Source organism: Chaetodon auriga, chromosome 12 (assembly GCF_051107435.1).
Source record: "Chaetodon auriga isolate fChaAug3 chromosome 12, fChaAug3.hap1, whole genome shotgun sequence".
NCBI lineage: Eukaryota > Metazoa > Chordata > Actinopteri > Chaetodontiformes > Chaetodontidae > Chaetodon > Chaetodon auriga.
In genome coordinates this window covers 20,274,243-20,297,505 of record NC_135085.1, presented here as the reverse complement: position 1 = coordinate 20,297,505, position 23,263 = coordinate 20,274,243, and the positions used below count along the sequence as shown (strand labels likewise).

The 23,263-nt window shown below is 43.2% G+C and overlaps 1 protein-coding gene across 2 annotated transcripts in view; it reads right to left on the bottom strand.

Annotated features, from left to right (window-relative positions):
- Positions 1 to 23,263, bottom strand: part of LOC143329777 (collagen alpha-1(XI) chain-like) — an 83,719-nt gene that overhangs the window by 18,119 nt on the left and 42,337 nt on the right. For both annotated transcript variants that reach the window (XM_076745825.1, XM_076745826.1), the window contains 18 exons: positions 22,366 to 22,419; positions 22,155 to 22,262; positions 20,824 to 20,877; positions 18,038 to 18,091; positions 16,716 to 16,760; positions 16,385 to 16,438; positions 15,953 to 15,997; positions 15,467 to 15,520; positions 15,263 to 15,316; positions 13,862 to 13,915; positions 13,355 to 13,462; positions 12,405 to 12,494; positions 9,887 to 9,940; positions 6,933 to 7,040; positions 6,733 to 6,840; positions 5,764 to 5,817; positions 5,011 to 5,064; positions 1,251 to 1,358 (listed from right to left, as the gene is read on the bottom strand). In XM_076745825.1, the coding sequence (XP_076601940.1) occupies positions 1,251 to 1,358; positions 5,011 to 5,064; positions 5,764 to 5,817; positions 6,733 to 6,840; positions 6,933 to 7,040; positions 9,887 to 9,940; positions 12,405 to 12,494; positions 13,355 to 13,462; positions 13,862 to 13,915; positions 15,263 to 15,316; positions 15,467 to 15,520; positions 15,953 to 15,997; positions 16,385 to 16,438; positions 16,716 to 16,760; positions 18,038 to 18,091; positions 20,824 to 20,877; positions 22,155 to 22,262; positions 22,366 to 22,419 (1,260 nt within the window). The remainder of the gene's footprint in view (positions 1 to 1,250; positions 1,359 to 5,010; positions 5,065 to 5,763; positions 5,818 to 6,732; positions 6,841 to 6,932; positions 7,041 to 9,886; positions 9,941 to 12,404; positions 12,495 to 13,354; positions 13,463 to 13,861; positions 13,916 to 15,262; positions 15,317 to 15,466; positions 15,521 to 15,952; positions 15,998 to 16,384; positions 16,439 to 16,715; positions 16,761 to 18,037; positions 18,092 to 20,823; positions 20,878 to 22,154; positions 22,263 to 22,365; positions 22,420 to 23,263) is intronic.

Below are 23,263 nucleotides of genomic sequence, written 5' to 3'. Positions count from 1 at the left end.
CTAAAGTAAGTTTTCCCGAGTAGCAAAAACTGTAGGCCCTAGTGGCAGATACAAGAAAATCATAATAATGCTAAAATAAAGCAACAACATCAGTGAAATGACAGCAATATCTACCAAATGTTAGCTAACATTAGCTACTACACACCAAGAGAGGATGCATCTGCAAAAACCCCAGAGTGCATTGCACTGAGGAAGGCTGCGTTTTATTGCTTATTGTTTCAGCTTTTCATTTGCAAGAGGAAGAATATGGATCATTTCTCCTCTTAAAAGTTACACGGAATCAGTTTAATACTGAAATCTGGTGCATACTCTGTGCATGATTCCAAGAAAAACACTCTCCATGAATCAATGATGTACAACCATTAAAAATGAGATAAATAGCCGCAGATCAATGTGTGTTGAAGTGGAAAATAAAACTGCGGGTCATTTATTGATAAAAGCCCTCGAACATCACTCTTCTCCACAGCCGTTAATATGCACAGTCCATGTTTGTGGAGGCAGGATGTACCAGTGGTTAGGCCATTTGCAGGGTCACAGGTCTGATACCAGACACAACAAATGTCTGCATCTTTGTATCAAAAGCAAAACCTTGAACAAAACTCTGCCTGCCTACCTGCTCCAGACTTGAAGCCTCTTTTCTCTCAAACCCTCCAGGAAATGAATACTGCATGCGTGTTGTAATACGTCTATAATGAGTCGTGTCTGCAGAGGATAAATTAATTTATACTACTCATTGATTAAAATATCCGATCAAATATAGGCTACCGCAGCAGCTGGTCTCTTATTTGGGCCTGGGAGCACTGCAGGGAAGCGGTTTACTGCATGATAATGATGCAGTCTGAGTGGAAAACCAGCGGCTGTTTCCCCTCCACCATTAACACCACGGCAAAATGCCAAATGCAAAATGTTAGCGATGGTGATGGATTTTTAGCACTGTCTATGTTAAGGAAAGTCCTTGAGGGGGGAAAAAGCATTATTTGCCCAGGAGCAATACAAAGTGTTATTAGGAGCCGAGGCTGCATTAATAAATTATGCTCTGTTTTGATGTAATGTAAATGATGTAAGGAGAGATGAAATGTTGTCGGTTTAAGGGGTGTGGAGGAACTCATTCTGCCGGGCCGGCTTTGACAGAGGGAGAGCGATGTGCATACCTACTAGGCTGCGTTCAACGTGATCTGGTTCTCATGTGTTCAGAGGGTGAGAGAGAGAGACAACATGTGCGCGTATACAGAGATTTGATGTGGACTCACCTGCAGTCCGATGGGTCCTGGTAGACCAGGGAATCCTCTGGGTCCTTCGTCTCCTTTCTGGCCAAACATACCCTGCTGTCCTCTTGGTCCAGACTCTCCATCACTGCCCTGTAGGAGGTCAAAGATCATTAAATCCAAATATCTTTATTCTGATCCCAATTAGCCGAAGCCTCGGGTCCACAAACACTGGTATCTGTGTGGAGTTTCTCTTATGGGATTTCTTTGTCCTCTTAATCCCTTTCAAGGTTGTGGCGCATATCTAAGCGCACATGGTAGAGGGTGAGTTGATGCCCATATTTAAACACAGATTAGGACAGACGTTTACCTCGATGCCTTTTCTGAAGGTCTTTTCGTGGCAATTTCGTCCATCCATCAATTCTCTACACGGTCATGAGGGGGCTGGATGTTTTCCCAGCATGCACCCAGGACAGGTCAACAGTCTATCTCAGGGCTAACGCACAACCAGACATTTGCACTCGCACACCATTTAGAGTTCAGAGTCGACCCCGCAAATCTTTTGAGCCGCTAAAGCCTATTTGAGCATTTGGAGGAAAATGCAAATGCAAAACAAAAAAAAAGTACAAAGGTGAGGCAGTTCTCGCCACTGATCCACGGTGCTGCTGGTCGACCTGGGAAAGCAGCAGCCAGATTACCAGAGCTCCTCATCGGGGAGTGCAGGATACAGTACAGAACAGCCACGGGGTTATGGTACAGAGGGTATGCGAAAGATGCTGACTTCATCTGTGAAGTCAGAGGTGCACAGGGCTACAGAGGATATAAAGGGGAGACTACAGGGAAGGAGTGAAGTGCTGACAAACTGGGAGTTTTCAGTTCAAACACATGTCAGCACTTGAAAGTGCTTGTGGAGCTCTCGCTGAGCCCTGGGACATGTACTGTAGGCAGCCTTGGGCGCTGGTACTGAATGCAGAACAGTTTAGAAGGAAATGCTCGGTGATTACAGGTAGCGTGAGTACAGCTTTGAACTGACGAGACGAGGTGGACTAAAGTTAACTTCAACCAACACAGAGTCACAAATTTGACTGGCCCAGCGGCTCCTCAGGGACACCGGAAGCAGAATCATGAGTGGCTGTCGAGTACACCGTGTGCACAACTCGCTCCACTACTTCATGCTGTTTTTCTTTTTGGTTTTGAAAATTAAATTACAGTTAATTATTAGTCATTTGTTTACGACAGAACTGGTTCCAACACAGTTTGGAAAATCCGGCGTGTCCCTGATCGGATATCCAGCAAAGCAAACTGACACAAGGGGGTGCTAGTCTGTTACTGTCATGACTGACGTCTGTGTTAAGTCATGACAGCTTTGTATACTTGTTATTTGCTGCAGTTAAATTCCCCACTGACAAATTACATTCTGAAAAAGTGTTTTCGGGATGAAAGCTGGAAGAGAGAAGAAACTGCAAAAACATGCGTGCATTCAGCACACGCTGAAGTTCTAATTAGTGAAGCGCTTTCTTCGGGGTTTCAATCATCAAGTCTATAATTACTTGTTCTAAAACTTCCACAAACTGTGGCCGTTCACTTTTCAAGACTGCATCTACCTGAAATTTGAAGTGCGGCTGATTATAATTGTAATAACTGAATGAGATATGATTCAGCACAGACATGCGAATCGTGCCTGTGGGTTTGATAGATGCTTGGGCCTCCAGGCACGTGTCATTCATGACTCACCTGATGTGCATCCAGCTTGATATATGTTTAGATTGTCTCTAAAGAAAATAAAATTGGCTATTTTGGGGTGTTGGTTTGCCTCGTGTTATTTTAGATATGCTAAGATTCTTTCATCATGCCAAACATATCCATCTCCACAGCTTGTTTTAGTGCTGTGTCAGTGCTGGAGAGAGATCTGGCTGAAGCCATTATTATTCTGGTATGGGGAAAAAAAAACAAACACTGGCTTGTTTGTGTTTCTTTAAACCAATCACAGCTGTCTTGGGCGGCGCTAAAGTCAGAATGCAACAAATGTGTCCTTGAAAAAACAGTGTAGAGGTGGAACTTATTCTGGTGGGATATTTGCACACAGGGAGGCGAGTCCCGGCATTAAATGGCTAACTGAGCAGGTCTGCCTTATTGCATGACACATATCTTCATCAAAACTTGCCATTTTCAGTGTGTAGGCTGGTAGTTTGGAGATTGTTACTGTTGTAACGGTAACACGCAGATAACGTCAAGGGAGACGAATGCCGACTGAAATAGCTGACTTCCTTTAAGTCAGACTACCCGCAAAGTGACATTTCAAAACCTGCTCTTATGCAACATTTATGTCTTTCTATCAGATGATGGCGAATACAAAAACACACTTTGCGTGTAGCAAAGCATGTTAACTCCATCCCGATGAGGATCAATAACGCTCCGCCATCACTGCAGCTGTTTGACTTTAGCTACATCTTGAAGACAATGCTGCGGACCGAGCTGCTGTAAACCTTGTTAGGCCTGAGCTGAAAAAGAAATTGGATCATTCATTTTCCCTACAAACGCCACTATTTTTCCTGGATTGAGAGAGGGGTGGAGAGTTTAGTCAAAATTGATAACAGCATTAGGACTTGAAAAATAATAAAAATGGCAGATTATGGTGAAACTACACAGCGCGAGTCAGGCCTCAGTTATGAAGATATGAATACACATGAGCAGACTGACTCACCAGGACAAACAACTGTTAAATAATTTGTTATTCAGCTTGGGTGCACTACCTGCTCGCGGCAATCCGTCTCACCAGGTCTATTGTAGCCCCCACAGAGCCCTGCAGATGCTGAATTTTTGCTAGAATGGTTGTTAAGGCCTGATAATTTACAGCAATGAGCTGTTAGTTGCCCTCGGGCCATCAGCTATTGTAGAAACAGGACTGTTCCTGTTGTGTTAATGAGACGGATGAGCAGAGGATGTTCCGCAGCAGCATTTTCAGCTAGGTGCCACATGAGGTAACACATGGAAATGACTGATGGGTTGATGCATCACTGTAGTTTGGGAGACTGTTTTTGAAACTGGGGGGTCACAAGTTGACAACTGACTTGCTGCTGAATAACTTTTCACTAAACTACGAGCTGTTAACAACAGCGATGACAAAACTCTTTGTGCGTGACGCTGATGTTAATAATTCGCCTCAAGTAAAAGCCGTGATTAAAACTAAAATTGTGTAACATTACAACGATAAAAACATTGGGATTCTTAAGTGAATGCAACAAGCAACACTGCTTGGATAATGTACTTCCGCTCCGGCTGGAACAGAACTAATTTTTTGCCCATCCAGTGAATAAGACATTGTTTTTTAAATCAGGTTTACCTTGTTGTAACAGGGGTCTCCAACTATGCGCCATTAAGAGCCAAATGTTCTGTTTTCCAGCTTATCTAAATACTGTACAATCCCATTTAACTGATTATCACACCATCAGCCAGAGATGGCGAAGGAAAAATACAAAACCTGCAGAGTGCACGTTGCGCTCTGCAGAACACGGTCGGAAACTTCAGAATAACAGGTCGTGCTGCACAAACACATACGATTCTGACACTGACGCTGTGACAACACAGTTAAAATCTACTATTGAGAGACGAGTACTTTTTCAAGGTATCTGAAATGTTCCAAACCAACGGTACAAATTCAGAGTCTGCCAAATAAGGGCTGGAAACATTTTTGAAAAGCCCTCTTTTCTTTGCATGTTTTAGCCCTGAATGTGGCATCCATTAACAAAAGTGAGCTGAGAGGGGAAAGGTTGGCACCAGATGGCCCGAGGAAGGAGACACTCACAGCTGGACCAGGAGCTCCGACCACACCCTGAAGACCGCTCGGGCCTGGTGGACCCTAAAAACACAAGGAACAACAGCATTTATTGTTCACTGGGATCCACATTAGTTGTTGGCAGGTCCACAAGAAAACAAGATCCATACAGTCAACAATGTTTTCATAATGAAGATTAAAAATCCAACAATCAAATCACATCAAAACCACACACAGAAAAACATTAAAATACAGAGAACATTTCTATTCTAATTGCAGTCTGACTCTGAGTAAACACAGGATAAACCTGCTGTTTCCACTTACACCAGAGATTAGTGGAAGTTAATGAAAACAATTGCACGCTAAAGCTGTTTGTCTTCAAACCGGCTGTGCAGCCCAAGGAAGGAAAATATATTTCAATATTTCATTTAATTTAAGTGATGCTTTTGATGGGTAAAACCAAAGTCAAGTGAAAAATACACATGTTTAAAATGAGGACAGAGCACACTGGTATTTTTATTGGAAACTAAGTAACCATTTAGGAAACACAGCAGCACTTCGGTTAATATTTTATATGCTGCAGACTGTTTGGAGTAAGATAACCTCGGATGAGTCATCACCAGGTAACCTGTGGTCTTTGATTTATTCAGCTCATACGAGAATTCAGCAGCTACGATTAGTGTGTGTTGCTCAATTAGCGTGGATTATCATTCACAACTCACTGCCTTATATAAAAAGAAACACAGAGGGGAAGAGAGAGGGGAAAAAAAAAAAAAGACTCACAAGTTCACCCTTGTCTCCTTTGCTTCCCTTCTGTCCAGGTCCGCCAACTTCTCCCTGTGGTGCAATACAAACAGCAGAGCTCACATCTCTCCCCTCCATCTTAAAAGGCTCCCTTGTTTTGTCAGTTCAATATCTTAAAGTGTCACCTTTACCACAATCAAGCAGTAAATATTTCTCAAGAGATTCTAATTTGATTGGCCCGCAAAGACCTTGGTCGAGGGTTTGCAATTAATTGATTGGCTCTCTGTCGAACCCCATTGGCACTATGATCGACAAAACGGCGCGATGGACAACGTGACTTGGATCGGAGAGGCGTGAAGGTTACAACATGAGGCTGCAGATGTGTGCTTCAGTGGATCAGCCGTGGATTGGCTGGCCTGAGGGTGAACAGGTTAGCGTCGGCCACTCCAGCACGTGTCTCTCTGTTTGTGTTCAGAAGAGTTTAATGATTCCAGTTTTGTTGCTTTACTGAATGCAACAATCTGACAGTAGTTCCTGTCATTGTAGGCTCAAGGCTAAGCAGTAATTTAAAAACGTAATTGGTATTAAATGCTGTGTTTTCTGTATGTCTGCTCTTTACATTTAGACATGACATTGCAGCCTATGTGAAATAGCCACTGTGTGCCATTACAACAGTAGAGCATGAAGTATGAAGGTGAGCCAAAAAGTGCATCCTCACATTTCTAGACACATTTCGAAGATCCTGACAGCTGCAGTCATGTGCTGTATTCTTTGATGCTCTCATTGTATTTTTGTACTGTGCTGCAGAAAACTTTGGAGTTGAACTACATTGTTCTGATCTCATTAGGATGGAGCTGATGGTTACAGATGTCGGAGCAGAACTCTGTCTGATCTCCACCTGTTTTGCTTTTCACCGAGTGCAGAATGAGCTTTTGTTTTAAACGTAAACTGACTCTCTGGGGTTGATATTTAAATAAAGCGTTGCAGTGTATCGCATCTTTACTCCACCTTGTCACCGTCCTCTCCAGGGGGACCCTGAGGACCAGCAGGACCAGGAAGACCAACAGGACCTTGAACGCCATCGCGGCCAGCAGGTCCCATGGGGCCTTTCTCTCCCTACACATTAAGAAGTGTTGCATTACCGACATCAAACTCTGCCGTGCATGAAGGGTGAAAGAAGTGAGTGGGAGCTGGACAGAAATACTTACAGGACCACCCTTTTCTCCAGCAGGGCCAGGCGGTCCTTGGGGTCCATTGCGTCCTGTCAGACCAATAGCACCTCCAGGGCCAGCGGCACCTCTCTCTCCAGGTGAACCCTGTAACCAGAGAACAAAGACCCATCAGTCATCGCCGCATTACGTGGTAGCTAACCAGAGAAGTCAATTTCCTGCCGAAAAGGTGTGAAACTGCTGAAAGCCGCAGACGAGCGTGCTTGGTCAGACCTGAAGCACCTCATTAGAAAGGCTTCCCTAATTAAGCGCATTTTCAAGGACTACCTTTCCCACGGACGTCAGCCAATATAATGTGAAGTTTCCTGTATCTGTATTTCCTGCGCATCAGAATGAGTAAGCCTCGTTGTTTTCATTTGTTTTTCCTGTTTCACACAATAATGTAAAAAAAAAAAAAAAGAAAGACTTGATGATTTCATGTGCCCACACACTCCACCCAAGGACACTACTCATTAAAGAGCAAATGGTCCCTCTGCAACATGCACACAATAGAGTATTTAGAATATAGCCTTTATATTCGTTTCTATTTTTATTGTATTGCTGTAAAAGCTGTGACAGCAGCGATGAAGTAACCTACCAATGCACACAATGAAACAGTGAAGACAGAACACACAGTGTGATGACATTGTCTCCGCTGCTAAACGACCACCTAACTGATGCAAATCTATCTATCGATGTAAGTACACAACTCAATATATAACGTAAGTGTTGTTGTTTTTGGAGATTTTAATGCGGAAACGTTACATATTACATACTAAATAAAATCGTAAGAACAATAATAAAACTACATTGACCCTGCTGTCGGCTTCAGAGCGTCACTCAGATGAAAACTGTGCTGATGAACTCTTATCTAACTAAAAGGATTCAGCTGCTTGCCTCTGCCAAGGCCTTATGGGAGGTCTTCCCTTTCTTTCGAGCATCAGCACGTCTTATTACCCTGCTCTTCACTACTCCCAGGTGGATGCTCATCACTGTGTAGGTGGCCCAAATCACGTAAACTGCAACTACATCTTTGATCAGCACTTCATTACGGCGTCCTCCTACCCGGGGAAGGTCTCAGGCTGCTTTCAAATACAACACGTGCATGTGTACGAGCCAGAGATTCACCCTGATTCACACACAAACACGCACAATGATTGGGCTGCTGATGTGAGCTGCCACCTGGCACTCATATGCCTGGCCCATTTCATGACACACACACACACACACACACACACACACACACACACACACACACAGCTCCAAACTGTCATCGCCAGCCTGCCAACCTGCCCACCAGGACAGTCGCACACACACACACACACACACAATCACACACAAGTTTGTATGACTCATATCTGCTTCCCCCCATCTCATTTTGCCCGTGTCTGTTCTCCCACACATGTGATTCTCTGGCTGGAAATCAAAACTGCGACACAAAAACATGCACACATCCAAAGTTTGTGACTCAACTTGTCGCATTCTTTCTTTCTCCTCTGTGTTTTTTTATTTCCCTTTCTTGGTCTGTCTCACACAAGGCACACAACCCTCTAAAAGGAGGATGAAATAGCAACGCACGCACGCACACACACACACACACACACACACACACACACCACTCACAGACTTTCCCACAGCAGCTCAATCTCTGGCAGGAAATCGATGGAGGAAAATATCAGATCTCTTGTGTGCGTGGGCATTGCACACCGGCCTCTTTTTCAAGGAGTTTTTCAAACACTACCAAAACAGTCTATCACATGTTTTCAGCCAATGGCTCACTTTCAAGCCAATTTAAGAAAACTATCTCATTTCGCAGTGGAAATGGTTTCACTCATTCAGAGAACGCCCTTCTTCTCGCTTTCATCATCTTTTCATCCGTGCTCTGCATATCCGCTGTCATCTAATCTGGTGTTGCTCTGTCGCTGGCGAACAGGGGCAATTATCGGGAGCCTGCGTTTAACGCTTGAACAAAATGTCAGACAGTTCAAAGCTGCCTGTCAGTCAGCTTTCTGTACAGATTCACCACCGGAGCTCCCGAGGCTTTTCATAGCATATATTGCTAACTGAGGGGCTCAGAGACAAAGGCAGGAAAAAAGTGCCCCACTTATTTATGGATTATCCTGCCATTCGTGCTCCTTTTCAGGGTCCTAAACTATGTGAAAGCAACATATCTTCGTGCATGTCGTCTCTACGAGGGCTTCCTTCACTGTGATCAAGAGCGAATCAGTGATGCAGATGATGCAACATTAGTAACCATAATCACTGAGAAAAACATCCCAAGTCTTTTAAGCCTGATTATTAATTGAGTGAAAAGTTTCTCCAAAAGTAGTGGCCATGAAAAAATAAAACGGGTGCAGAACGAGACACGAACTTCCTCCATCTTTGCCACAACAGTTGCTATAATAACGAGTAAATGCGTGAGGAAAACAGCTCAGATCAATCAAGTTACCGGGATGAAAGTAGCTGTTGTTCAATTAGGCAATTAAGCGATGATTAGGCCGTGCTTCAAAGTGATGCTGACACACGGCACCGGTTAACTTCAAACCTAAGAATATCTCTCAGCTGTTCTCAAAGCACAATAAATCAAGCAGCAAATTGCTTTTTATCAAACGCTCAGCGCACAATTTCATGAGCCTCTTATTTTAAACTGTTAAAAATGAATCTTCATAAAGCTGAAATGTTATCTTCTCCTGAAAAATATATAGAAAAGAAAACAGAAACACAATAAAGTGCATCTAGATCAACTGACTGAACAAAGAAAACACACTGAAAAACGACATTTAACCCCGCCATGTGTATTCACATTGACATCTTTCGAACTGTCCCTCCACGCTGTCGTTTACATTACACTGGAGAACAGCGTGTGCAGCCTCGTTCTCCACGAGCACAAGTCACTTTTCACTGCAATCTCTGTGGCAGGAGAGATGAGGTAACCATAGTAACAGGCTACTTACGATGGGGCCGGGGGGACCCTGAGGCCCTTCTCCTCCCTTTAAGCCAGCTGGACCCTGAAAGCAGAGGACAGGAGAGGGTTAGATCTCATTCACAGCGGGCCGCCACTCAATGCCATTCAAAGAGCGGTAATCACAGCTGTCAAATGGGCCTTTAAATGTTACCGTGTGCGTGTGTGCGTGCGCGCATGTGTATGTGTAGATATGCGTTTACATGTGTATGTGTGTGTGGATGGCCTATGTCCAGAGAGGCATACAGTAACTGTCAATGTGAGCTCAACACACAGAGTCAAAAAGAGAGAGAAGTGATGATGGTACCAAAGGTCCACTTTCCTTTCAGAATGACACACATGGAAGTAAAGGGCATATATGTGCTTTTTTCATGCTATTAGGCCCCAATTAACTGAGGCAGCAGGTCATTAAAGGGTCAGTTTGCCCCATATAGAAAACACATATATTCTCACTTACTCATAGTGGCACATAGCCTTACAGACGGCTTTGGTTTTATTTGTCCAGGTCTTGCTTTGTAAGCCTCGAATGTTTCTTCCGTCATCGTGATATTTTTTGAGGTGAATGGGAACAGCACAGAGTTCTTTAAGATTAATTTCCATATTAAACTTCTTGACGTGTCACTTTTTTAAGGCTGTGAGCACCACAAGCCAAATCCTATTCACATCCATTGTGTTGGAGTGAAATCCCATCTTGAAATTTCAGCGCATTAAACCGAAAAAAGGCGAGTGAGGAAAGACATTTTCGGGGGAATGAGGTGACGCAAACCTTTGAGCAGTCAGGTAACACTGAATACATTCTGTTAATGGGGTTGGTAGATGGGAGTTCAGTCACTGGATTTGTCTAAAATTGCCAAACTCAGAAAATAAATCACATAATAATGATAACAATTTAATGATGCAGCACAGACATACTCATTAATAAAATACCAAGATTTCAAAACATTTACTTAGGCTGCAGTTCAACTCCACCAGAGAAAAACTGGCGATTACTTAATAAATTATGATACAGCCTAATCTGTAGGCGTATTTACATTACTAATGCAAAAGGAGCGATTAAATGAGCTTCAAAGCAAATGAAAATGGGCCGACAAGGTTTTGAGGCCCGCGGTGGGCCACGAGTTCAGGTACAGTCCATCTATCTCCGGAGCCCCGTCATCTCCCGGAGATCCCGGCCCTTGAATGGCAAGGCCTGTGCTGCTGAATCATAGCGCCGGGAGGCTGAGATTGCATATGGAAAACACAGTTCACCAGAGGCAGTAAAGACTTTCATTATAATAACTAATTTACAGACTCCGACAGAGCCAGCGGGTGCAGACGCTGCCAAGCAGGCTCTCCAGCTCCCCGGCTTCCACATTTCACCACGGTGCATTAGAAGGCTGGAAGGATCTTTCTTTACCGGACACACAAAAAGTTATTTATTGGCTCGTATATTGCCACTGTGCCTTTCCTCAAGACTGAAAGATGGGATTAAGAGTGTGTGTGTGTGTGTGTGTGTGTGTGTATGTGTGAATCTCTCTATGTCTGTCGAAAAGAGGAAAATAAACTCTGTGTGTGTGTGCGTGTGTGTGTGTGTGTGCGCGCCTGCACTCTCTCAGCAAACATGAGATTAAATGTATTGTTCCTGCTCATACAACAGGTGCACACGCTCATGTATGTTTGTGCCTGTGTTATTGGATGCCATCACTTTAAGAGAGAGTGGGAGGCTGTGTTTGCTCTTGTAGTGTGTGTGTGAGCGCGCGGGTGTGTGTGTGTGTGTGTGTGTGTGTGTGTGTGTGTGTGTGTGTGTGCTGCCGTTATGAAGAGAGAGCCATCCCTCTGCACACATGGGACAAACATAACGGTGGTAATAAGTCTGGGCAGTGCTGTCGTGTGCTCTCTTAATGGTCAGCCTTGAAATGAGCTTCAGCCTCAGTCCCTCAAGCTGATCCTCAGTCAGCCTTATAACAGCCATCCGCTTTCACCTTGAACTTTTTCTCACCCACGCCCACCCCTTTTGAGAATTAATTCGGGTTACTCAGCAGGCTCAGAGCGCATGTGATGTACTCACAAAGTCGTGGGTTTGAATCAGGCTTTGACTCATCCTCCCATTGAGAGCGAAACAGGAATTTCCTATCGAAGAAAAAAATCTGCAACTAGTTTGCAGCTCTCCATGTGGAATTAAAGATGTTCAGCTGATCGCAGAGACGTTCTCCCGGTTAAAATGCCAAATTGCCAAAGCCACGCCGACAACAGGCTAGAACCTACTACGACCTTGCTGAGATTAATGACGATAAAACATGTCAATATTGTGTCTGGCTCGGTCCTCTCTGTTACTTCTGTGTAAACCAGGCCTGCACCTTTCAGTCTGGTCCGCTGCCAGGCCTGACATTTGGTTTAACAGCAGGTAGTTAGCCTGGTAATTGGGGTTTGGAGCTAAATTCAACCGGGTGTGTGCTCCGGATGGGGGATGACACACTTTGCATATGTGTGCTTGCATGAGTGTGTTAACGCGTGGGTGGTCTGCGCGTTACCATGGCCCCTGGAAGACCTCTTGCCCCCTGGAAGCCCCTCAGGCCAGCAGGTCCTGCCTTTCCACTATGACCGTGAGGACCTGGATCACCCTACAGAGGGAGGAAAAATAACATCCACTTAACTGACATCCGATATACAGTCAGCTAATCATTAAACACAGAGCTGCTGCGGGTGAAAACAATGAGCGGGGCTGAGTCGGTGAGAGTGGCAGAGGCAAGTCAGAGAAAAACAATTAAAGTGATTGATCTGTTTGATAAAAAGCTGGAATTATACTGTATTATGCGGGAACAAAAGCAAGTGATTAAGAAGTGAAGGCACAAAAGGACAGATGTGCCATTTTTTTTCACAAACAAGCATCAAAGCAATAAAGAAGACCAGAATACACCAGATTTTAAACAAAGGCACCACGTCTATCTTTTAATTGCTGAACCGTCGAGCCTCAATTTTGCTAAACACTACTGGACCATTATTTCAGATTGTAAAACTGATAAACTGGAGGAAGTCATCCTCTTCAGTTCCTGTCCAAAAATGTGTTCAATTTTTAATCCTCTGAGGTTCACGTTTAACAAAAGTGCCGTTTGATTACAGTGGAAATAAAATTCTATAAAATCTTAAAGACCTTGAAAAAGTGTCTTAAAAACAACTTCTGATTGAGATGTGAAATGTTAAAAGACTTCATTTCGATTAACACAAGTACACTTTAAGATCACGAAAGAACCTTGCAACTTCAAGTGTTATTGATGTTTAAGTATAAGACACCTGTATGCAAAGTGTATTTCTCTTTAAACTCATATGAGAATAAATCTGTTCCATTAAAATCTAACATGTAGTTCAAGCGTAGGATAGAGGTGGTCGTCTTTTATGAGCAGAAGCACCTGGCATGACACCTGTACCTGCTTATGGCTGGTGCGTTTTGCTTCTGTAGCACACAAAACACACGCTCATTTACCTTTCCACCCTCCTTTCCAGCAGCTCCAGGTAGACCCTGCTCACCAGGTGGACCTGGAGAGCCTGGGTGTCCTCGCTCTCCGCTGGGTCCTGTCTCTCCAGTTGGGCCCTGTCGGGGACAACAGAGACATACTAAGGAAAATGCTCTCTGAAACCTGTGATATGGAGACAGTCGCGGTGCTGAAGATGTTTAGGATATCACATATTTGATCTTACATTTTCACATACTTCTGCTTTTTTTTTCATTGTAAATGTGAGTCTTAATGAGATGGAATAATTTATTTTCAGCCCACGCTTCAAGACTTTCAGCAGACAAGAGATCTCACTGAAGGCATCCAAAGTTCTTATCAAAACCATCTGATGCATCCTGATTGCTTTCAGGACTGTTTTTCAGGATTCAGCTGCTGTTACAGGTACATTTCAGCGTCTCCGGCTCTCTCAGCAACACACGCAGATTAAGTGAGGAGGTGGATGTGAACTGTTGCAGTGCACTGTGCTGTATATCCACCTGTGGTCCAACCACCCCTCCGGGTCCTGGAGGTCCTGTCTTTCCTTGGAAACCCTGCGAGGGAAAACAGATACAGCTGACTGAACACAGGGAGGGTTATATAGTATGCACTGTTTGCTTTGTGCTGCACAGTACGCAAAGGGTCTGAGCCACACAGAAATCACTGTACGTTCTTAATGCGGTGACATCTTTTGTTTGTCACTAATGAAGTGATACTAGTAGAAATACTCATTATGCAGCAGAACGGAGTGTTTCAGTAATATTTTATTGTCCTCTTAATGGTGAATTCATGTGCATACAGCCTTTTATTGTAATTGGTCAAGCTAGTTTAATCTGTTAGGTATTGAAAATAAACTAAATATCTCGGATGGAAAGCTTTTGCAGTAAACAAGTTCTTATAAAAGCACAATAAACATGTAGAGCTTTACTTAGCTCAATTAAATTCACTCCAACTTAACTGACATTGAAATAAAGAACGTGCACGACATATTATGAGAACTTATTTGCTCCAGAAATGCAGTTTTGGACGTGTAATTAAAAGAGTTGAATAAAAACGTGTACTATGGGATCTAATCGGTAGCTGGGTTTCAGTCTAAATGTGTCGCAAATGTGAACTGAATTTTGAGAAGATCATCAAAAGGAAATGCTCGTTTCCACCCACTTCTGTAATGTGATTATTAGGAGTCGGTTTACTAAGACAGAAGGAGTATGTGGAGCCAATTCTTCAGTAGGAAAAAACCATTACACCACTGGAGAAGGTGGACAAGATGACGAGGTGGATGGAAATGTGACGTTTCTGTTTGTTTTATGTGTTAACGTGAGGAAGGTGACGTCAGATCTGTGTGAAGTGTCTCCTTCTTCTTCTTCTCTTGGAGTGGAAACAGCTGATGAGTCACGCGAGTTAAATGTTCTTTACATCAGAACTTCTTGAAAAAAGGTGTTTCCATAGCACATTAAGCGGATTCACTCTTTTTCAAAGCAGGCGAAAAGCACCTCAATGGAATGTAGAAACTTTTTTGGGGAAATTGACTTTTTTCAAATTTTGCCGTTTCCATCAACCTTTCCCTAATGAAATACTTCAAAATGTGCATAAAAACACATTTACGGTATGATCAAATAATCAGTCATCTTGGCTGAAATAAGTGACCATCAGCTGTTATGAGGATGTACTAAATCAGCTCAGCATATTCCATTTTCTGTTACTGGTGCTTTACTTTCAGCCTGAGAACAAAATTTGTATGCAATTTCAGTTTTCCTCCTCCTCGCCTCACTTTTTTTTTTTTTTTTTTTTTCCTACAACCTATCTGAGAGACTGAGTGGGGAGTGAGTGGGCGCTGATGCATGATGTTCAGGGTCATATGGCACAACACAATGCATTCACGGACGAAACTACCCACTCACCGTCTCTCCCCTCTGTCCAGGATGACCGGGCAGCCCGTCTTTTCCTGGTGGGCCCTGGGGGTGAACAGGTGTATAATAGACAGTTCATAAAAGACATAAGGTCGTAAGTGTGTATTAATATTTGAAAAGCTGATATGAAAAGTGTCAACATGGGTTTGTTGTGGACGGCGCTAACTCGCAGACACTTTGACAGCAGCTACTTACATTGGGTCCTTTAGGTCCGGGGAAACCGACGGGTCCCTGCGGTCCTTGAGGTCCCTTAAATGAAAAGAAAATGAACTGTGAGTAGTGAGAAGAATGGATAAGAAGCACAACTTGAAGCAGTCATTGGTATTTCATTAAATTTTAGTTGTCAAATCCAGCTTTCTTACCGCATTTCTATTATAGATGCATTTTTATTATAACTGGTAATGATTTTATGTCACTTTAAGCTTGATGAGTACACAGAATTGGGTCCCTTCAGGTAAATTAAGGATACACTTCTAATTGTGAATTCAAAGCTGCTAACCAGCAGCTACTGTAGAGCACATATGCCTCTTGATTTAATTCCGATCTGATAAATGAAGCTAAATAAAGCTCTAATTCACTTTGAGTTAAGAGTCAAACGCAACGCACCTGATGTGTCACCAACTCAGTGCACAAAACTTCAACATTTCAAGAGGCTCTGATCAAAAAATATCTGATACTAACCCTCTCTCCTGGCGGGCCAGGAGGTCCATCATTGCCTGAGGTGCCCTGAGGAGAAAGAAAAGGCACAGAGAAACGTTGTCAAAACTGTCAGAGTGTGAAGTGTGAATAAAACCCACGTGAATCACTGACAGTGAGGTTATGCAGCAAGCCTGTTCGCACATGTACATTCAAATTTCGGCAATGATTTGGCACAAGAATCATGTTTAATATGACTGATGCACAGTTTGGATTTTCACAATTTTATATGATACAACAGAGCCAAAGCGATGTGCATCTTGTGCGGCATGTGAGCAAATTAGCCTGTTAATTTCCACTGTTTCTGTGTCTTAACAAAGCAGGTAGATGTTATATTCAAAGCACCCTGTTTGTTCTCTTGAGCTTGTAGACACATTCACATTGGCCCAGCCGTTATGAAATGACCCTGGCTCTCACCTTTGCACCTGGCTTTCCTGTTGGTCCTCTAGCACCGCGGCCACCACGTGGACCCTAAAACACAGCACATAAAACAATTCAGTGATTGAAGGAATAGCATTTTCAGTGCTTTGTTGGGTATCAGAAAACACAACAAAACCATAAAAACACAGAAAGTGGTTGTGTAAAAGGCTGGTAATCAATGTCCAGCACCTTCCCCACAAATCTGATCCAAAAGACTGGAGGAACAAGCCCGTACAGAGCGACACAGGGGAAGATTTTTTTATTTGAACACAATAAATCATTTATGTGGAGGGCTCGGGCCGAGCTGGCAGACAGCTGAAATGCCTACCGTTGGGCCACGTTGCCCTCTGGGGCCTGCTTTGCCAGCGATTCCCTGAGAAAGAAAAACAAAAGCTTTGATTTAGGACAAAATCATTCCTTGTACCATCAGCAGATGCGAGTACTTTTTTCATCTCTTCTCAGAAGTTTGAGCTAAAGCAATTCTATAATAGCAAATACACTCAAGCATCAGACGGACGCAAACGCTGAGGGGGTTTGAGTGAGGGATGAAACAGAAGCATCGGAGCATCTTTGGGCAAAAATAAATAATCAAATTGTTGCGGTAAGTGGTTACCCACAGGCACTTGACAGCTTGAACTACCTGTCAGTTGTAGAATGCCGGGGCCAGGGGTGTCTGGCTCTCAGTGTCTGTCTGAGAGCAAAGACGAGCGCGTCTCGTCAATAACACCCCTCCCCACCATTCTACAGCCCTCAGCCGTCATCTGCACCTTACACATCTGCACAAGGCTTTAAACGTGGCTGCTCAAAGGCCTTATTTCAGATCTTGCTTTAATTGATATGTTCTAGTCTTTTCATTTCCTCCGGAGTATAATGATTCCTCTGTATTCTGACTTTCAGCTGTCATTAATAAAGGCTGATAGATGTGTACCCCGCTTTTACAGATAGACAGCTTGTTTGCAGTCGTCAATCCTCCCTTGATTGCTAAATCCTGATGACACTATTGTTTTGTTTGGGGATGTTTTTCAAGCTCGTCAGTCCATATTAAGGGAAATCTTAATGCTATAACTTATGAAGATATTTCAGCAATTGTGTGTCTCCAGCTTTGGGATGAGCTGGAACCAGTTTATCACCAGATATCAGCAGATATGGCTGAAAATAGCTGGTTACTAAAAACAGTAATGTACACATCCTACATCCAAAGTGACATTTTAGGGGCTCATTAAAAAACCTTAATGCTCCTTAAACTGTTATTCTGTACACATGACAGCTACTGCACGTCCGATTGCTCCTCTGTTGCTCGTCCTGAGGTCTCTTCCATGTTTTCGCCGTTGCATGTTTTTTTGGGAGTTTTTCCCTATCCGGATGAAGGGTTTAAGTATAGAGGGTGTCATACAGACTGCAAAGCCCCTTGAGGCCAATTTGTGGTGTTGAGCTACACAAACAAAACTGACTTAACTTGATATGAACGATTTACAAGTTGCTCTCTCTCTTATTATGAACTTTAGACAAATGAATCTAAATGGATCTTAAATGGAAAATTAATGATGATTCTGACCATCCTGTGTTTCAATATTCCAATCTACACCTGATCCATCTGCACACGGTGGCCTCATGTCTTTAATAGGACCGAGAATGAATTTTATGGCTCACCCTCGCCCCTTTCTCGCCGTTCGCCCCGGAGAATCCTACGAAGCCGTTGGAGCCCTGCAAGACAAGTAAAAAAAAAAAAAAAAAAAGTTAGAGACACAGAAAGAAGTGACAGAAGGGGGAATATATTAGAGAGCCAGAGGGTATAAAATAAGAGATGTCTGCGTCCAGTAACAATGTGACAGAGAAAATATCACCAGTCCTTCTGTGCTTTACTGACCACGGCTAATTATCTGAGAAACGGGGAAGTCCGAACATAAGTACTGCCATACTAGGCAGAAGATTGTTATCACATGGCTGCAGTTTATAGTGAAAGTTCCCATAGATAAATGACAACCTCCTTTTAAAGCTTAACAGGAGCCCAAAGGGAAAGTCTGGCCCTCGCCACTTAGAGGCTTTCTGACACACAGACAGAGGTGCTGCTAGGTTGTTAGCACGGTTAGGAAGCAAAACAGGAAGATAAAAAAGTCTGTGTGAGCAAATAAAGACAAAGGAAGGGGAAACAGCAGATCCCCCTTGATACCCATCAGCAATTTAGTTATTGGACTTTCGCAGGCTGTGCCCTCTGATAGTGGCGGTGGTGCCAGTCAAACAAATACTAGGAGGGAAAATCACTGTTGGGTGAATAAAGGGAGTACCAAGCAGCTTACCAATACAGCCTCACTCTATGCAGCATTAGGTAGTGTAAATATATATTAAACCAATTCAAGTTCAATATTTCTTTGTCTCTTCTGCTCTACAAGGTCATGTGCAAGCCGGGGTGTTTCGGGTTTAAAACTTCCTCTGATGCAATGCACATCTATAGTGCTCATTACCGCTCACATGCATATGTATACGAGGCATAATACAGAGCAGTATGAGCAAGGGCAGCACAACAAGGCGGCGTGGGCAGAATTGCAAGAGGTAAACAGCCCGGCATTGTGGAGACAGCAGGAAGGGAGATCTATGCTGCTTAATTTGTTTTTCACAGAGGTGCAGTTATGGTAAACTGAAAGGAGAGCTGGTACTGGACAAGCCTGACTTGCGCCACAGAGATAAGACAGTCCACTGAAGCTACTGCAAATGGCATGCAAGAATTAACGGTGTGGGAAAGCTGTTAACAGAGAGTGATGGGGTGCAGCAGCCAAAAGCACAGCCAGTGGAGGGATTCGTGCACGGGCTGATCGACGGGGATAAAGGCTGCAAATGGGCCAGGACTTTGACCCTGAACCTACTCACAAGGACAATGTGACACTTTATAACACCGACGTTTCCGTGCAGTGGGAACATATGTGAGCAGCACTTGATCGCTTCACTTCTATGAATCAGTTTAGAGGAAAAGCGAAGCTGCTGTTAAATATAAAGTACCTATCGAGAGGGCAAATGTCAGCAGATTGGCCTCCTTCACAAAGGAGGAATCAAACAGGTGAGGTGAATAAAACAGCTGCTCCCCAAGACCCCAAGAAGAGAGACAGAGAGAGGGTCCACTCATGCTTTGCTTTCAGATCAGTGAGTCCAAAATCTACAAAAAGCACACTGCTGTGCAAAAATTAATTTAAAAATTACAGATTGATCACAAAGCAAAGTGCAAGTCTAACTCCTCTCCCTTCTTTCTGTTGTTGTGGTCTCATAAAGCATCTTTAAAATGATAGATTTCCTCATTATAACTTACTAAAGTAAGCTTCGCGCTTTGTTTTAACTTTGAGTGAATGTCACACATTTTAAATGCTTGATATCTCTCTGCTGCTTTTACAAAGAAATCTTCAAATGCAGCAGACTATGGCACAGTTTATATACCGTGCCTTTATGGTCTCTACAAAAACATTTTTGAAGTCTATAGTCTCGAAAGAAGATCTGATCCTGGCCTCCACTGGGAACCTTGGAGGGCAGCCTTTGTTTAAAATTACTTCTAGATACAAACAAAGAAATAACCTTTGTGTTGTTGCTATCTTTGCTTTCACAGCATACTTTTACGACATATTTATAACACTGGGTCCACTAGTGGGAAGAGTAAAATGTCCAGTAATTAAAATAGATGCAAATTGCTGGACAGAATACTGTGCAGTGTAATTATGACTCTGCAGCTCGTATCGTCCAGGTCTCTTATTAATCTGTGTGCCGCGCTCAGCTCAGATCCTGCTGACATTAACAGACAGAGCGGGAGACTTGCCTATGTGGACGATGCGAGAGTAGGTGTATCTGACCCGTCATATCGGTGCCAAGCTGTCAGCGCTGACAGCAGCATGGAGGAACCAGCTGCAGCAGCACATCCTGATAGTGGAGCTGAGGCACAGTGGTCAGCGCTACAGTGCAATGAATGCCAAGGCTGTTAGACAATGCCTGGAAGAGTGTAAGGAGGGAGGACAGCTGATGACTCCGGCAGGTGACCGTGCCACTTAGGCTCGCTGTGAGAGCTGTGGCGAGAGTACAGTGGGTGTCTGCTTGGGTTTGTGTGAGTAAGTGTTTGTCAGCAGGTTTTAGAAAGAAAGCACGTTTAGATAGCTGCAGGCTGGTAAGACAAATATAGAAAGAAGGTTTTGTAGTGATCAGTAAACATTTACATACAGTGTGCATACACACAAGTTCACCGCGTGCACACATATAGCACAACGGCTTCACACTGGAGGGCAGTGCAGTGAGCAGAGATGGCCTTGCTGCTGGCAAACGTCTCCTCTGCTGAACTGCCATTAACCAATACGCTGAACAGCTAGAGCCGGCCCTGACCTCTGACCCTCGGTGGACTGGGGGCTCGCACGGTGACAATTTCTCTGCATTGATCAGTGGAGTGCATTATCACTCTCATCACACACCTTGGTGCCTTGTCTGCCAGGGTACCCAGGCAATCCAGGGAGTCCAAGTTTTCCCTAGAAAGGAGCAAAGACAAGAAAACAAAGACGATGAATTCTCATTGTGTGTCACCAGAGACATCGTTGGAGACTGCAGTAAAGTTCACAGAAGCGTTGCAAAAAAGCAATAAACTTATAACCATAAAGTTTTACTTCTAGAGCGGGAAATTTTTTTAATACCGTGTTTATGAACATGACATCATCTGTGCAGAGGCCTCGTCTGCTTTCAGTCCCAAATGTGAATTCACTTTGGTTGTTTTCGACAGGGCGTGGTCATTAAGAAGGACACGGGATGTGATGCAAGTCAAGTATTCTCATTTTCATCTTGTATTTTTATTATGAATCCAATACTTCTGACTCTTCCATTGTACTGTTGTACTAACATAAAGCAAACCAGGATGAGGAAAATGTGTAATTAGCATTGAAGGGGGAATAAATTACAGTTTGTATTTGCACCAGGTGGGATTAGCTCATCTGTGTTGCAAATCATGTAGAATTACTGAAAAACTTGCTTATTAACTCTTGAGCTACAAGAAATTTCAACAAGTTTCCCCTTTTTACATAATTTTGAATAATTTTTAAGCGTTTTCCATCTGTGGTTGCTGAGATCAGAATTATTCTGAGATCATTACTGTGTTTTTATGATGCCCTTTCAGGCCCAGAATGGACTAATCGAAGCCTATTTAGTGTACAAGAAAACCGCTCATTGATCAAATCTCTGCTTAAGCTTTCGTAAACTATTATTTGTCTTCAATGTCATCACTTCTATTGTAATCCTTTAATCTGAACTGCAAAGATCTCGTTGTGTTCTTTAATGCTTGTATTTGTTAGAGAATAAATACTGCAGCACCACAAAGCAAGATACTCTGTGGCGAGATCAAAGCTCCGTGGAGAAATGTTGGCAACATAAAGCCAATTAAATGGGACTGTTGTAGGGCTGAAGGGAGGTGGAGAAAATCTTATCAGGACAGCTGTAAATCTATAGTAAACTACTCTCTTCAGACTGCTTTCTCTCCACTTCATTATAGGCACCTGTAAGGAAAGAGCTATCCTGACCCTGGTCTGGTTTTTAATTCAGCACTGAATCAGACCTTGTGCTACATCTCTTCATACATGAGTGTTTACTAATGTATGTTGCAACCTTTTATCGCTCTGTAAAGCATTAGAACTAGATTTGTATGTAATTATCACTTTCAATGAACCCGGAACTTGAGCTTGATCTTCAGCATGTCAATAAAACGCATCACTCAAAATAGAAATACACAGTTTTACAGTTCAGGCTTTTCATTATTTACCTTCTCTCCAGCTGATCCTATGGGACCGGCTTCTCCGTTGGGTCCTGACTTGCCCTTGGGGCCCTCGGGGCCGTCTTCTCCTCTGGGTCCCTGCACACCACCCTCACCCTTGATGCAAAGAAAACGAACGTAAAGCGTGTCATTATCTTTACCGGCCTATCACTCTCTGTGACCGCAAACATCAGTATTCTCTTTAGAGGTGATGATTCACCTTGTCGCCCTTGAGACCCATGTCACCTTTGAAGCCGGGGAATCCATCCTCTCCCTGAAGATGAAAGAGATGAAAAAGATCATTGTTTAGAGCTGAGTGTTTTATCTGGTATCACAGAGGCAAATCTGTCAGATTCCTGTAAAATAGGTCACATCTAAAATACTTTAAACAGCTAAAAAGAGGAATACTGATGGACCACTTTGGGGACAAAGTCATAGTGAAACTTTCTCATCATCATCATTATGTAACTTAATGTGATCCAATCTGTGCCGTTAATTCTTCTTACATGAAGCTTCAGATTCCTCAGTTTTTGTTGACACTGTCAGAGAGGTAATGAATCTATTTTACGTTTATTTCTGAGGTCGTAGCAGCTGGTGGTGTTGTACTGGAGTGTGTTATATCGAACAGTGTTTCTAATATTCTGATATAAAATACTGGAAACACCTCTAAATATAATAGAATCCAGTTCAACACCACTGCAAAGCACAACCTCAATAATAAACGTGTAGTCAAATTAATACTTGTCTGACAGTGCCGACAAAAACTGAACATTATCATCTTTGTACAGGCAGAAGTGATGGCAGAGCTGTAGTGCTGGATCACATTAGATTGTAGTGTACCTATTAAAGTGGCCAGTCAGTACACGGTGTTACTGGCAGTCAGAAGTATGAGGACTCCTTTGGATAGTTTAATACTGACACCTAGTGGTCACTTAACGGAAGCATTCACACACACAGTTTTGCCCCGTCTCTGTTTCTCTGTGCTCTTCTACTGACATCTGGTGGTTGACATTGAGAATACAGTCTTCAATCTCTTCCCAGGCTCTGTTATCATTGGTTCATGACAGCTGTGTTGTCCACATTACATACTGATGCCAATTTTGGGCCATATTTTTACG